The sequence below is a fragment of the Hylobates moloch genome, unplaced genomic scaffold (genome assembly GCF_009828535.3).
Source record: "Hylobates moloch isolate HMO894 unplaced genomic scaffold, HMol_V3 SCAFFOLD_11, whole genome shotgun sequence".
Taxonomy (NCBI): domain Eukaryota; kingdom Metazoa; phylum Chordata; class Mammalia; order Primates; family Hylobatidae; genus Hylobates; species Hylobates moloch.
The window spans coordinates 49,925,612-49,940,814 of NW_026652286.1; the positions used below are offsets into that span (position 1 = coordinate 49,925,612).

At 43.6% G+C, this 15,203-nt stretch overlaps 1 protein-coding gene across 5 annotated transcripts in view; it reads left to right on the forward strand.

The window, feature by feature from the left end:
- Positions 1-15,203, forward strand: part of AAMDC (adipogenesis associated Mth938 domain containing) — a 62,939-nt gene that overhangs the window by 36,592 nt on the left and 11,144 nt on the right. For 4 of the 5 annotated variants that reach the window (XM_032167008.2, XM_032167005.2, XM_032167009.2 and 1 more), the window contains 2 exons: positions 11,118-11,213; positions 13,527-13,704. In XM_032167008.2, coding sequence (XP_032022899.1) covers positions 11,118-11,213; positions 13,527-13,667 — 237 coding nt within the window. In that variant the 3' untranslated portion in view covers positions 13,668-13,704. Of the gene's footprint in view, positions 1-11,117; positions 11,214-13,526; positions 13,705-15,203 lie in introns of those variants that run through there. The other variant, XM_058446648.1, reaches the window with a different exon arrangement.

The following is a 15,203-nucleotide window of genomic DNA, read 5'->3' on the forward strand; positions in this document are numbered from 1 at the left end:
TGGCCGATGACCGCTTTAACTGCTTCCTGCTGAATTGGGGCGTAGTAGGGGTTGTGCAGTTGAGATTTCCTTGGGAGGGGTGCCTTTGATGTCATTAACATCAGAGCATTGGCTAGCAGGCCAGTCCAGGGGTCCGCGTTAGGTCTTAGTCATGGACTGCAACGGGGGCTCCATTTGAAGAACTATTTGTAGTTTTACAGCTTCAATTCTGGAAGAGACAAACTTAACAAGGAGGTTAGAGATACAGGGATTGAAATGTATGGCCTGCAGTGCAGGGGATTATTTCTTTGGCACACTTTACAGGCCCTGACTATCTGCTTGATAGTTTTGAAAAGGCCTGGTCCAGTAAGTAATGATTTGGCTATCTGATGGGTGTTATCAATGCCTAAGTGAAAGGTTTGGTGAAGGGTTTTAAGTAATTTCCATTGGTTAGCTGCAGGCAAAAGTATTTTTCCTTCTTCAATGGCTAGCCATCCTGAGGGGAAGAAACTATGTCCTCGTGAGGTTCCCCATTCTATTTCTTCTTTTGAGTACAGGGGCTTGGTTTCCCAGAGGGGATTACCCCATACTAGGGGTCCTTCTATAAGCATTTCTGATGGAGGGTCCTGTCTTGCAGCTCTTTTTGCTTCAATATCTGCTTGGCAGTTCCCTTCTATTTCCCTTTCCTTTCCTTTCTGATGACCCCAGCAGTGTAAGACTGCCACCTCTTTAGGTTTCTGTACAGCCAGTAATAATTTCCTAATGGCTTCCTGATGTTTGATAGGTGTTCCCTCGGAAGTTAGGAATTCCTTTTCTCTCCATATTGCTGCATGGGCATGGAGGACTAGGTAAGCACACTTAGAGTCTGTATATATATTTACCCTTTTTCCTTCTCCTAATTCTAGTGCCTGAGTGAGGGCTATTAGTTCTGCCAGCTGAGCACTAGTTCCTGGAGTGAGGGGATTACTTTCAAGTATTCCATTATCACTGACCACTGCGTACCCCATGTTTTGAAGTCCTTTTTCTACAAAGGAACTTCCATCAGCATACAAGTTGAGGTTGGGATCAGTCAAGGGAACCTCTAAAAGGTCCCCTCGAGTGGCATAGGTTTGAGCAATTACTTGTTGACAGTATATTCTATCTTTTCTTCATTGTCTGGAAGAAATGTGGCTGGGTTAAGAGTTGCACAAGTGCGCAGTCGCAGCACTGGCCCTTCAAGTAATAGAGCCTGATATTTAAGTAAATGGTTGTCTGACAGCCACAAGTCTCCTTTAGCAGTGAGTATGCCGTTCACATCATGAGATGTCCACACGGTAAGATCGCTTTCCTCTATTATTTTAACTGCTTTAGATACTAAGACTGCTATTGCTGCCATTATCCATAAACAATGAGGCCAACCCTTTGCCACTACATCAGTTTTCTTACTCAGGTATGCCACGGGTTGCAAGTTTGTCTCTCGGACATGTGTAAGGACTCCTAGAGCTATCCCTGCTTTTTCTATGACATATATGAAGTCTTGCCCCGTTGGCAAGCTTAACACTGGGGCTTGGGTTAGGGCCTTCTTTAGGGCCTGGAAAGCCACTTCTGCTTCAGGTGTCCATCTTACTAAATGGGTATTGGCTTTCTGAGTTTCCTTAATTAGTGTATATAATGGCCTGGCTATTTCACCATACCTGGGAATCCATATTTGGCAGAAGCCTATTATGCCAAGGAACCTTCTTAGTTGCTTTAGGGTTTGGGATGAGGATAAGCCAGTATGGGCTGGGTACATTCCTCACTGAGGGCCCTGGTGCCTTAGGATAATTTTAGCCCTAAGTATTTAGCCTGCTGTGAGCAGAGCTGAGCCTTTGGTTTGGAAACGTTGTAGCCACAGGTGACGAGGAAATTTAAGAGCACTTGGGTGGCTTGATGGCACAAAGTTTCTGAACAGGCGGCTAAAAGTAAATCATCCATGTACCGAAGGACAAGAGTGTCCAGGTGTGAGAACTGGCTCAAGTCTTGGGCTAATGCCTGGCCAAATAGATGGGGGCTGTCCCTGAACGCTTGGGGTAAAACAGTCCAGGTGAGTTGAGACGTTGGGTTTGAAGGATCTTCAAAGGCAAACAAGAATTGAGAGTCAGGATGTACAGGGATGCAGCAAAAGGCATCTTTAAGGTCCAGGACTGTAAACCACTCTGCTTCCTCTGGTATTTGGGAAAGCAGAGTATAACGGTTAGGTACAGCTGGGTATAAAGGACAATGGCCTCATTGATAATCCTGAGATCTTGCACTAACGTCCACTGTCTGTTGGGTTTCTGTACCCCTAAAATTGGTGTATTGCAGGGGCTATTGCATAGTTTTACTAGGCCGTGGGCTTTTGGGTTCTTAACAATTTTCTTGAATCCTTGTTGGGCCTCGGGTCTAAGCGGGTACTGCCTTTGGTAGGGAAAGGAGGTGGAATCCTTTAGTTTAATTTGAACAGTATGGGCATTTTTTGCTCATCCATATTGTCCTTTTGTTGCCCAGACTTCAGGATTAATTCCTTCCTCAAGCAGGGGACAACAAATGGGTGTTCCTTCTCCTATGTTCAGGTGTATAATGGCCCCTGCTTTTGCTAGAATGTCTCTCCCTAAGAAGGGAGTGGGGCTTTCAGGCATAATTAGAAAAGCATGTGAAAAGAGTAAAGTTCCCCAGTCACAACTTAGTGGCTGAGAGAGAAGTATCTAGTGACTGGCTGTCCTAGGACCCCTTGGATAGTGACAGATCTGGAGGACAGTTGTCCAGGACAGGAGAGTAAGACTGAGAAGGCCGTGCCAGTGTCCAGGAGACGGTTAACCTCCTGGCCCTCAATGGTCAAGTATACCCGGGGCTCTGTGAGGGTGATGGCATGGGCTGGCACTTGCCCTGGGCACCCTCAGTCCTGCTGCTGGATCATCTGGTTAATGGCTTCTGACTCAGAGGACCTTCATCCCCTGGGACAGTGGGCCTTCCAGCAATTCCCTTGACATAAGGGGCATGGACGAGGGGGCGGCTTATTTCTATGTGGACAATCTTTTTTAAAGTGTCCTTATAGACTGCACTGGAAGCAGGCCCTATTAGGCATTTGATTTCCCTAGGCTTTCCGTGTTCCAGAGCCTCCAAAGTCCGCTTGCCTGAGGGCCATGACTAAAGCAGTGGCCTTTTTTTTTTTTTATCCCGTTTGTCCCGTTCTGCCTGCTCCTCCTGATCTCTATTATAAAAAACCGAGGTTGCCAAGTTCAATAGGGTTTCTAAGTTTTTTGAAGTTTTTTTCTAATGTCTGCAGCTGACTGAGTGATAAACCTATCCTTTAAGATTAGTCGGCCTTCAATACAGTCAGGTGACAGAGAGGTATGCTTTCTCAATGCCTCCCTTAGTCTCTCCAGAAAGGCAGTGGGATTTTCTTCCTTTCCCTGTGTTATAGTGGACATAATTGAATAATTCATAGGCTTCTTCCTAAGTCCTTCTAGCACGCAAGTTAGCAAATGTCTGCGGCACCAACCTGCATGTTCTGATTCTGTGTCCCAGTGAGGGTCTACAATGGGAACTGCCTGCTGGCCTGTGGGGAATAGTTCTCCTTCCTCTGTTGTCATCCTATCATTGACCTGAGATACCAGAGATCGCCAAATCTCGGGCTGCAGTTATGGCGGCACTTCTCTCATTTGGGGTTAGTGTCTGATTTAGCAGTAACATTATATCTCTCCATGTCAGATCAGAGGATTGTCCTAACCCTTGTAAAACATCAATATAGCCATCAGGATTATCTGAGAATTTAAATTAAAATTATCTATAGATAACCTATAATTAAAATTATCTATTTAAAATTATCTCTTTTAATTTGCTTCAAGTCTGAGAGAGAAAAAGATATGTGCACTCTGGCTGGGCCGAATTCTCCTCCCACCGCTTGGAGGGGGCATAATTGGGGAACGTTGGCACTCTTTGGTTCATTGTTTACCCCTTTGTCTATCTCCTTTTGGATTGTTTGGGTTGAAGGGGTGTCCTTATTAGTTGGGGAAGGAGTTGGGGGGCCGCCCTAGTAGGGAGGTAGACTCGAGGGCTTCCTGCAGGGCATAAATCACACTTTTTACGTAATTGCGAGTTGTCTCTTAATGAAAAGAAAGTTTGTACATATGGCACTTCACTCTTCCTTCTTTTCTACAAAAGAGGTCTAGGTGTAAGATGGTGTTATAATTTATACTTCCCTCAGGAGGCCAGGTTTCTCCCCCTTGAAGAGGATATTGTGGCCAGGCAGTACTGCAGAAAAATATAAGTCGTTTCTTTCTTAGTGTCTGAGAGTCAAATTGGTCCCAATTCTCCAGAATATATTTTAGGGGCATTTTCGCCTTGGGGGGAACGTTTCCCATCGCTTTGGAGGTCCCTTCATGGTCGCCAAATGTTACCGGGGGGTCCTTGCTCCCAGAGCTCCTAATGTGGTGGCGGGCCGCTTCCAAGATGGTGGCAAGCCTCGTGTTCTCTGAACTGGGGTGCTTGGCCTCACGGATTCCAAGGAATGGAATCTTGGGCCATGCTGTGAGTGTTATAGCCCTATTTGAAGCCGTGGGTCACAGAAGAGAACCGTGGAACCCAGCGACTAGTGTTCAGCTCGATTAGGACGAACCCCGGCACTTAGCCGTGCAGAAACAATGGCAAGCCTTTAGCCCAATCGGGAGCGGCAATGGGCACCTCGCTGGATCAGGAGCACAGCGGACACCCTGCCAGATCCAGAGGGATGGAAGTCAGCGGCGGGTCTGTGACGGCAGCAAACAGCAGTGGTGGACGGTGAGCGAAAGCTCAGCTCGAGCCGTAACAAACATGGACCAGAAGAGTGCAGTTGCAAGATTTAATAGAGTGAAAACAGAGCTCCCATACAAAGGGAGGGGACTCAAAGAGGGTAGCTGGCGTTTAAGCAATTCTTGTGCCTCAGCCTCCTGAGTAGCTGGAATTATAGGCATGTGCCACTACGCCTGGCTAATTTTTGTAATTTTAGTAGAGACAGGGTTTCACTATGTTGGCCAGGATGGTCTTGAACTCCTGGCCTCAAGAGATCCACCCACCTTGGCCTCCCAAAGTGCTGGGATTGTAGGCATGAACCACCGCACCTGGCTGATTTTTTATAGACACGAAGTCTCACTGTGTTGCCCATGCTGGTCTCAAACTCCTGGCCTCAAGCGACCCTCCTGCCTCAGCCTCTCAAAGCACTGAGATTACAGGTGTGAGCCTCTCTGCCTATCCCTATAACTCTTATTATTGCAGCTAATATGGTGGACTTGAATCTTATTAAGGGATTAAAATTTTAAAGTCAGCAATTATGATAAAATTTGCAAATAGTTTAAATCCTTTAAGATGATCCTTTTTCATTTTTTTTGAGACAGAGTTTCACTCTTGTCGCCCAGGCTGGAGTTCAGTGGCACGATCCTGGCTCACTGCAACCTCTGCCTCCCATATTTAAGCGATTCTCCTGCCTCAGCCTCCCGAGTAGCTGGGATTACAGGTGCCTGCTACCATGCCCAGCTAATTTTGGTATTTTTAGTAGAGATGGAGTTTCACCATGTTTGCCAGGCTGGTCTCGAACTCCTGACTTCAGCTGATACACCCGCCTCAGCCTCCCAAAGTGTTGGGATTACAGGCATGAGCCACTGCTCCTGGCCAAGATGATCCCTTTAATGTTAGAACATAATGATTATTCTTGGGCCCATCTATACTGAAAATACAAAAATTAGCCAGGCGTGGTGGCACATGCCTGTAATCCCAGCTATAGGCTGAGGCCGGGAGAATCACTTGAACCCGGGAGTCGGAGGTCGCAGTGAGCCGAGATCAAGCCACTGCACTCCAGCCGGGCAACAGAGCAAGACACCATCTCAAAAAATAAAAAATAAAAGAACATAGTGGTTATTCTTGATTGAGAACCAGATTAATTAGCTGCCTTGCATTTAGGTGTATATTATATGAAAAAATGCATACTGTAGTTCTAAACACTAGAAATACACTCAGTGAGTCAAAGGTTCATACTGGAAGCAGCAACTATGAAATTGACATAGAAGGAATAGTAGATACTTGTCTGCTATCTCATGTACAATCCAGGGCATATGTTCCTTGAATAGAACGACTGAATTGCCAGGCACAGTGGCTCACACCTGTAATCTCAATACGTTGGGAGGCCAAGATAGGAGGATTGTTTGAGCCTAGGAGTTCAAGACAAGCCTGGGCAATATAGAGAGACCTCGTTGCTACAGAAAGTTAACAAATTAGCCAGGCATGGTGGCACATCTGTATTCCCAGCTACTTGGGAGGCTGAGGTGGGAGGATCACTTGAGCCTGGGAGGTTGAGGCTGCAATAAGCCCTGATCACACCACTGCCCTCCAGCCTCAGTGACAAAGCGAGACCCTGTCTCAAAAACAAAAAAGAATGACTGAATTACTCTATTTCCATAGTTCTTACTCTCTCCTTCTCTGGACCCATATAGTTGAATTCCCATAAGGTAAAGGCCCCTATAATATGTCTCCCTTGTATATATTTTGCAAATTAGACATAGTGTCTAATGTGGTTGAGTCCCCAACATTCATTCTACTGCACGTGATTTGCATAACTAGTCATGGTTTAGTTTAATAATGGATTACTTAGCGTGATTACTTAGCGTGAAGGCCAAGGTGTTGTAATAGAAGTCTCAAAATTCAGTAGCATAAAGAAGATAGAAGTGTCTTTCTCTCATAAATTATTGTGGCCAGTCCAAACTGGTGGTACGGTGGGAGAGATGTGGATAGCACAGGTTCATTTAGGGGCCTAGGTTTTTTCTTTCTGTTGCTCTACCATCTCCTAGAACATTTGAATTGTAGGAACCGGTTGTAGGCATGGCAGGGCTCTAACTTGCAAGGAAGAGGAAAGAGAAGAAAAGCTCATGCCAAACCTAGATATGAAATCATTTCTTCTGCTCACGTTCCATTGAATTTTATATTAGTGACAGCACAGTCACATGACCACACTTAACTGCAAGAAGTACAGAAAACGGAGTGTCTAGCTTATCAGCTATGTGCCCCAGAAAATGGGCAGAATGGATTTTGAAAAAACAACTAGTCATCTGCCATTATGAGATGGGAGGGTAAGTTGGCTAGCAGACTTTTGGAAAATATTTCCATTTTCCTAAACTAATAAAGAAGCACATATAATACTAGACCAAAAGTTTGTTAATATTTTGATAATTCCACTTGTATGAAATGTTTCCTCTATAATCTTACATATCTTCTTTTGTATATTCTAAAACATTATTCTGAGATGGGGACCATTGGCCTCAATAGACTGTCAGAGGGGCCTGTAGCACAAAAACAGGCCTCTGCACTGGCAGAGGCAGCAAGATTATTTAACAGCCTGTTAATTCAGACAAGCAATAATGAGAATGTGACTCAGGCAGTGTCCACAGGGGATAGATTCCAGAGATCCTTTAACCTTCACTCACAGAATCTGCTTTTATCAGCAATACAGCCAGATGATAGCATTGCTACTACCCATTTATGCTCACTTAATTTTGGCAGAAGGAAATACTTCTTTGGAACAGTAGTTTAGGAATGTTTTCTTTTTAAAGTTAGCTTGAAATAGGGAGAAATGTTCAAGACAGATAGGATGCCATCTTGTTGTTTAGCCGGCATAATGGATATTAGCTGGACATTTTTCCACAATTAATAGCTTCCCCCGCAGAAAAAACAATAAGCTTTTACCGCTTTAGATCGTGTGACAGAAAGCCTCTTAAAGTAGAGGAACAGAATCAGACACTCAATAGGAACAAGAGCCTTAGTGATTTGCCCTGAGGGATTGGAAGCAGCACAGGAATTGTTAGTGGCAGATTGAGGATGCCTCAATAATAGTCTCATGCTCCAATCCCAGGCCTCTGCACAAAATTGTGAGTAATCACTGCCAACGCCTGGATCCACAGGCCCTTGCAGAGTTATCTTTCATTGCTTTGTACATGACACTGTGAGCCTGCAGTAAAGCAGTAGCAGCCCAATTCATCACTTGAGTTCCATTGATCCAGCCACTCCAATGGGCTGCAGCTGTCTCCAGTCTAATCTCCAGAGGATTATGGGTTTGCAGTCTCCTATGACCTTACACTTGGATTTCCAGCAGTCAGTGGCCTTGTTTCATTTTACTAGAATGTGAGCTCTGGGTGAGAGAGTGAGACTCCATCTCGAAAAAAAAATATTAAAATAAATAAAACTGCACATGTAAATATGTAAGACATTACAGGATTTAATGAAAACTCATATTCATCCTCCCCATACGTTTCTTTTTTTTCTTTTTCTTTTTTTTGAGACAGAGTTTCACTCTTGTCGCCCGGGCTGGAGTGTAGTGGCACGATCTCAGCTCACTGCAACCTCCACTTGCTGGGTTCAAGCGATTCTCCTGCCTCAGCCTCCTGAGTAGGTGGAATTACAGGCACATGTCACCACACCCGGCTAATTTTTGTATTTTTAGTACAGACAGGGTTTCACCATGTTAGCCAGGCTGGTCTTGAACTCCTGACCTCAGGTAATCCTCCCTCCTTGGCCTCCCTAAGTGCTGGGATTACAGGCATGAGCCACTGTACCTGGCCCCCATACCTTTCATAAATATATAAATTTCAGTTCTATCTCCATAACGCTCCATCTTCCTGAACTGGAAAACCCTTCTTTCTCTGGCCCATTTGTTATCTCTTTGATAATTTCAACAGCTCTTTTCCTATACCATCTCTACCATTAGAATGTACCCCTTCTACAACCACTGCATCAAGGCCTATTCATGTTCATACTTCGAGACCCAGTTAAAACAGCATGTCTTCCATGACAGTTTCCCACTTGGGTTTATTCACTCTGTCTTCTGAGATCCTCAACTCCATTTCTTCTCATCCTACTATAAATATTTGCACATTTTCACTAACCTTACCTGAATGAAACTCCATGGAACATTTGGTTCATCTCAGTATTTCTACTGCTTAGAAATACTGAGACTTGCCACAGAGTTAAGTTCTCAGTAAATGCTGGATGAATGAATGAAAGGATAGAGGTATATGGGTCAGGAAAGGAATGCTTTGTCTCTGTGAGCTTCAGTGCTAAAAGCATTATCCTTGTGCACCTACATAACAGGCGGAGCCCGGTAGGTTGGGCTGGTAGTTCCCAAACTCTAATTCCCATATCCCCTTTGCTGACGTAGAGGTAGTTCAAGAAGCCACCATCCTTTAATGCTCAATTCATCTTTGTTAAACACTTCACCTTAAATGAGTCTGGAAGACTGGGAAGACTTTTCAGAGTGATTGGTAGGTTTTAAAGCATAAAAAGAAGTTTCCTGGAGTTAGCTGGGAAGTTAGGAAGTTCAGAAAAAAAGTAACAATATAGAGATTCTTATGAAATTTTTCTGAAGTCAAAATTTTAGCATGCTATGCAAGTGCTTTCTTTTCCCACCTCATCGGTCACTCTACACACAAGTTGTACTGACTTAACTGTTCTTCTAGTCTTTTTCTTTCCTCTGAGCCTTTTTTTTTTTTTTTCGAGACAGAGTCTCATTTTGTCGCCCAGGCTGGAGTGCAGTGGCACAATCTTGGCTCACTGCAAGCTCCGCCTCCCGGGTTCACGCCATTCTCCTGCCTCAGCCTCCCGAGTAGCTGGGACTACAGGCACCCACTACCACGCCCGGCTAATTTTTTGTATGTTTAGTGGAGACGGGGTTTCACCATGTTAGCCAGGATGTTCTTGATCTCCTGACCTCGTGATCCACCCGCCTCGGCCTCCCAAAGTGCTGGGATTACAGGCGTGAGCCACCACGCCCGGCTGCCTTTTTATTTTTTGAGATGAAGTCTTGGTCTTGTTGCCCAGGCTGGAGTGCAATGGCGTGATCTCAGCTCACTGTAACCTCTGCCTCCCAGGTTCAAGTGATTCTCCTGCCTCAGCCTCCCGAATAGTTGGGACTACAGGCACGCGCCACCACGCCCAGCTAATTTTTGTATTTTTAGTTGAGACGGGGTTTCGCCATCTTGACCAGGCTGATCTCAAACTCCTACCTCAGCCTCCCAAAGTGCCGGGATTACAGGTGTGAGCCAGCATACCTGGCCACCTTTTTTTTTTTTTTTTTTTAATGTACAGTCCAGAGGTTTTTTGTTTTTTTTTTTTAACACAAATTATGGCATGCATTCACAGGGAATAGGCTCCAGCAATTCAGGCTCCTTCCCATTGGTTCTTACACAGTGTGCTTCTCTGGGTGGAGTAGGCTGGTGTTTAATTTGAACCCGGGTACCTTTCTCTCTGGCTTCCTTCTTTTACTAAACATTTTCCTTCACGCATTTCAGGAAGCTCTACTGGCTCTTAGTGTGCTTAATGTGCTCAATAGGCACAATTCTCTTGGCAAGAATCTGGCCTGTAACTTATTTGTTTACAACAGTGCCAACAGCATGTTGGGTAATACTGTAGACTCTTCCAGTTTTGCCACGGTAACATTTGTGGGACATTCCTTTTTGAACAGTACCCATTCCCTTGATGTCTACAATATCACCTGTCTTATAGATTCACATGTACCATGTGACCAAAGGAACAACTCCATATTTTCTAAAAGGCCTAGAGGACATATATTGGGTGCATCTCCTCTTTCCCTTTGTATTTGTCATTTTGGCAAATTACTGGAAGATGGTTGTTCCAGCCCCAAAAGGTCCTGAGCCTTTTTAAATGCTTTTTCCTGTGCTTGGAATGCCTTGTTTCCCGGATTTTGTTTATTTATCTTTTTCTTTTTTCTTTTCTTTTTTTTTTTTTTTTGAGATAGGGTCTCACTCTGTTGCCCAGGATGGAGTGCAGTGGTGCAGTCATGGCTCACTGCAGCCTCGACCTCCCAGGCTCAAGCAATCCTCCTAACTCAGCTCTCCTGAGTAGCCGGGACTACAGGCATAAGCTACGTTTTTATTTTTTGTAGAGACACGGTCTCCCTATGTTGCCCAGGCTGGTCTTGAACTCCCAGGTTCAAGGGATCCTGCCTCGTCACCCTCCCTAAGTGCCTTAAAGAGCCTATGAGTGATGCTTGGCACAAAGTGAACCTCAGTAGACATTTCTTGAATGAATGAATCCCACAAGAATGCCTATTGCAATGAAAGATTGAGAGCAGGTACTTGTCTACTTTCTCTTTCCACATCCAGCATTCTCCTGGTGTGCAGCCTGCAGACGTGAAGGAAGTTGTTGAGAAGGGTGTACAGACTCTTGTGATTGGCCGAGGGATGAGTGAGGCCTTGAAGGTAGGTGTTGGTATGCACAGCATTCCTGAGGACAGGTGGGGATCTCTTGGGCCTTTGTCTTACAGATTTGTCCTTCTTGGGAGGTCATCTTTATATATCATGTACCCTCATTTTGCTGACCCAGGATAGCAATGGCTGCATACATTCCTCTGCCTCATGAGCGTTGGCCTGTCCAGTCTACGTAACCCTGAGACGGTGTCATTTCAACTATTTCTCAGAATCCCTCAAGTTCTACAAAGATCACTATTTGGTCCTTTATAGTTTAATAATACTTTATATCCTCATAGTATACTTTATAGTACTTCTAATTTTTCTTTTCTTGGACACATTTATAGTTTTCCCCTCTTAAGAAAAAAATTTAATTTTATTTTTCTTTTTTAAAAAATATAGATGGGGTCTCACTATTGTCGCCCAGGCTGGTCTTGAGCTCCTGAGCTCAAATGATCTCCTGCTTCGGCCTCCCAAAATGCTAGGATTACAAATGTGAGCTACCACGTCTGGCCTATTTTTTAATTTTCTTTCTTTTTTTTTTTGAGACAGAGTCTTGTTCTGTTGCCCAGGCTGAGTGCAGTGGCACCATCTTGGCTCACTGTAAGCTCCGCCTCCCGGGTTCACGCCATTGTCCTGCCTCAGCCTCCTGAGTAGCTGGGACTACAGGCACCCGCCACCACGCCCGGCTAATTTTTTTGTATTTTTAGTAGAGACAGGGTTTCACCATGTTAGCCAGGATGGTCTTGATCTCCTGACCTCGTGATCCACCTGCCTCAGCCTCCCAAAGTGTTGGGATTACAGGTGTGAGCCACCACGCCTGGCTTATTTTTTAATTTTCTTACAGAAATAATATATGCTGATTGTAAAATATTTAAAAATTCAATGCAGAAATGTAGAAGTAAAAAGGTGGGAGATTCCCTTCCTGATCTTCACATTTGATGTATATTTCTCCAGTCTTCTCTGAATGCATCTGCAAATATATACACACTTACACATATAGATATATATTTATATACTTATAACCATTTTACATAAATAGGTCAGTGCTGTATGTATTCTGTAACTTTTTCCTCCACTTACATTACTGTATTATGGATAGTCTTCCACATAGAGGCCTACCTCATTCTTTGCTTTATAGATGTCCTACAGTCCTGTTCCTTACTGATAAAGGTGCCCCTTATATCTAGGGCTTTATATATATAGGGCACCTTCATCAGTAGGGCTCAAGCAATCCTCCATCTTGGCCTCCTGAAGTGCTGGGATTAAAGGCTTGAGCCACCATGCCCAGCCTATTTATATTTTAAATTTTTAAACTCGTTTTTTTTCCCCATTACAATAATTCCTGATAGGCTACTTTTATAAATCTCAAATATACAGAAAATATAGGGCATATTAAAAAATATTTCACTTGAATTCTTTCTGAGGCAGAGTCTAATTAAAATCTATTTTTAAAAAATATTCAGGACAAGCCAGAGTTGAGAAAATATCTAATAATAGCTGTCACTATTAAGAACATCTTTCATATAAATTCATTTACAAATATTTATTAAGCATTTTCTGTGGGTAAGGCACTATTCTAGAAATTCATGCCCCTCATGGATAATAAAAAACTAGACAACTTTAGATAATAATAAACGCAGTGAAGAAAATGGTGACTTATGCGGGGCTACTAAGGGTTGGGCAAGAAAGGCCTTTGTGAGAAGACGTTTGAGCTGCAGTGTACATACGTGAGTCAATTTCATCCTCACACTAACCCTGTGATATAAGTACTATTATACCTATTTTACAAGGGAAGAAATTGGGGCTGGGAGACTTTAAAGAGCTAGCCTAACATTTCTTAGCTAGTATGAGGCAAAGAAGAAATTTAGACTCAGTTTAGACTAACTCAAACATTTAACATTTATGGAGTTTGCACACCAAGGTAGATGTTTCACATACCCTTAGCTCAGCTAGTTGTCATACCAACCCTAGGTGTTAATATCCCTAATTTACAGACATGAAAACAAAGACTCAGAGAATTTAATTTACTTACCCAAGGTTACAGTGCTAGTAAGGATGTAAATCCAAGACTAACTGCAAATTCCATGTTCTTTCATTTCCATTTCACTTGAGCTTTATGCATGGGTATTATGATATCTCTGACAAAGAGGGCTTTTTGACTTATTGGGGCTCACTGCCAAATTTTGGACTGGTGATACACTGAGTGATCGTGAAGTAATGATTGTCACTGTCTAATTCTGTAGAGTACACCTGCCTCATGGCAGTAAAGGAACCCCTGGGGGGCCTTTCCCCTACTTACTCATCTCTTTTCCACCTTCCCAGGTGCCTTCGTCAACTGTGGAGTACCTCAAGAAACATGGCATTGATGTGCGGGTCCTCCAGACAGAGCAGGCAGTGAAGGAGTATAATGCCTTGGTTGCCCAAGGGGTCAGGGTGGGAGGTGTCTTCCATTCCACCTGCTGATGGAGCCTTAAGAGGAGAATAAATCAGTAAGTGCCTATGCCTGTGACTGTCACTCACCATTCTCCAAACCAGCCTCCCTAAGCATTTTTGGACACCTGCTCATACCAGGTCCTGTGCTAGGCTCTTGGGATGCAGGGATGACCAAGACAAGGTCCCTGTCCTTGAGGGTGCTAAAAGAAAAAAAGATGAGACAGAAGTTTAATAATATAGTGAATGAACTGAGGGAACATTTGAGTAACAGGAACAGTAGGAGTATGCCCTGGGAGTTGGGTTCTAGACAGGCTGTTCTACTAACCAACCCTGAGACTGTAGCCAGATCGTTCTCTCTGGGCTTCAAATTTCAACTATAGGCCAGGCGCCATGGCTCACACCTGTAATCCCAACACTTTGGGAGGCCGAGGTGGGCGGATCACTTGAGGTCAGGAGTTCAACCCCAGCCTAGCCAACATGGTGAAACCCCATCTCTATTAAAACTATAAAAATTAGCTGGGTGTGGTGGCACGAGCCTGTAATCCCAGCTACTTGGGAGGCTAAGGCAGCAGGAGGATCACTTGAACCCGGGAGGCAGAGGTTGCAGTGAGCCAAGATGGCGCCACTGTACTCCAGCCTGGGGTAACAGTGAGAGACTCCGTTTCAAAAAAGAAAAAATTCAAGTATAAAATGTTGGGGCTGGCTAGATGCCCTTTAAAGGTTCCTACTGGCTCAGATAGTCTTTGTTCTATTAAATACCGAGGTGGCCTTTGTGAAGCCTTAGAATAGACTGAGAGAACTACAAGTTATCAGCATCACCTTATTTTTAATTTTTCTTTCTTTTTAAAGAACTATGGGCTTTGGTGTCAAATAGCGTTGACTTTGAGCTGCAGCTCACTGCCACTCACTGGTTGGGTATTTGTCTAATTTCTTAGTTTCACTGTTCTTATCTGTTAGATCAGGATAACATTATCAATACCTGGAGTCATTGTAGATATTAAATGAGGCAATTCATAGAAAGTATTAACTCACTGCATGGCATTTAGTAAGGACTCAATACATTAAACCACTGTTGTCCTTATCTTTCTATTAATGGGGATACTGTGTAAAGCCAACTAGTTTCATTTTATGGGTCTTAATATAGCAGCTTATTATTTCAAAGAGCCATAGAATGTTGGAGCCCAAAGGAACTATCTCACTCATTTATTCAGTAATTCTCTTTCATATCCATTTACGGACAGCCCACTACTAATTTTTTTATGACCAGTTATTGTTGGGCCCTGGTGGAATAAGGATGAATGTTACAATTCCTGCCCTTGGGAATTATGTTGTATGAGAGAAAGACAAATAAGTAAACAATAATAACACAATGTTAATATTATAATACTTACTAGGTCCAGTGGTGGCACAAAGAAAAGACTAATTTATCCTACTAGGATGGAAGGAAAATTAGGGAAGACATCACTAAGGAGATGACATTTAAGTCTTAAAAAATGGAAGGTTCATTAATTCACTGAAACAAAAGTTACTTGGCAGCTCTTTTAACTAGACATTTACTAGGTATGG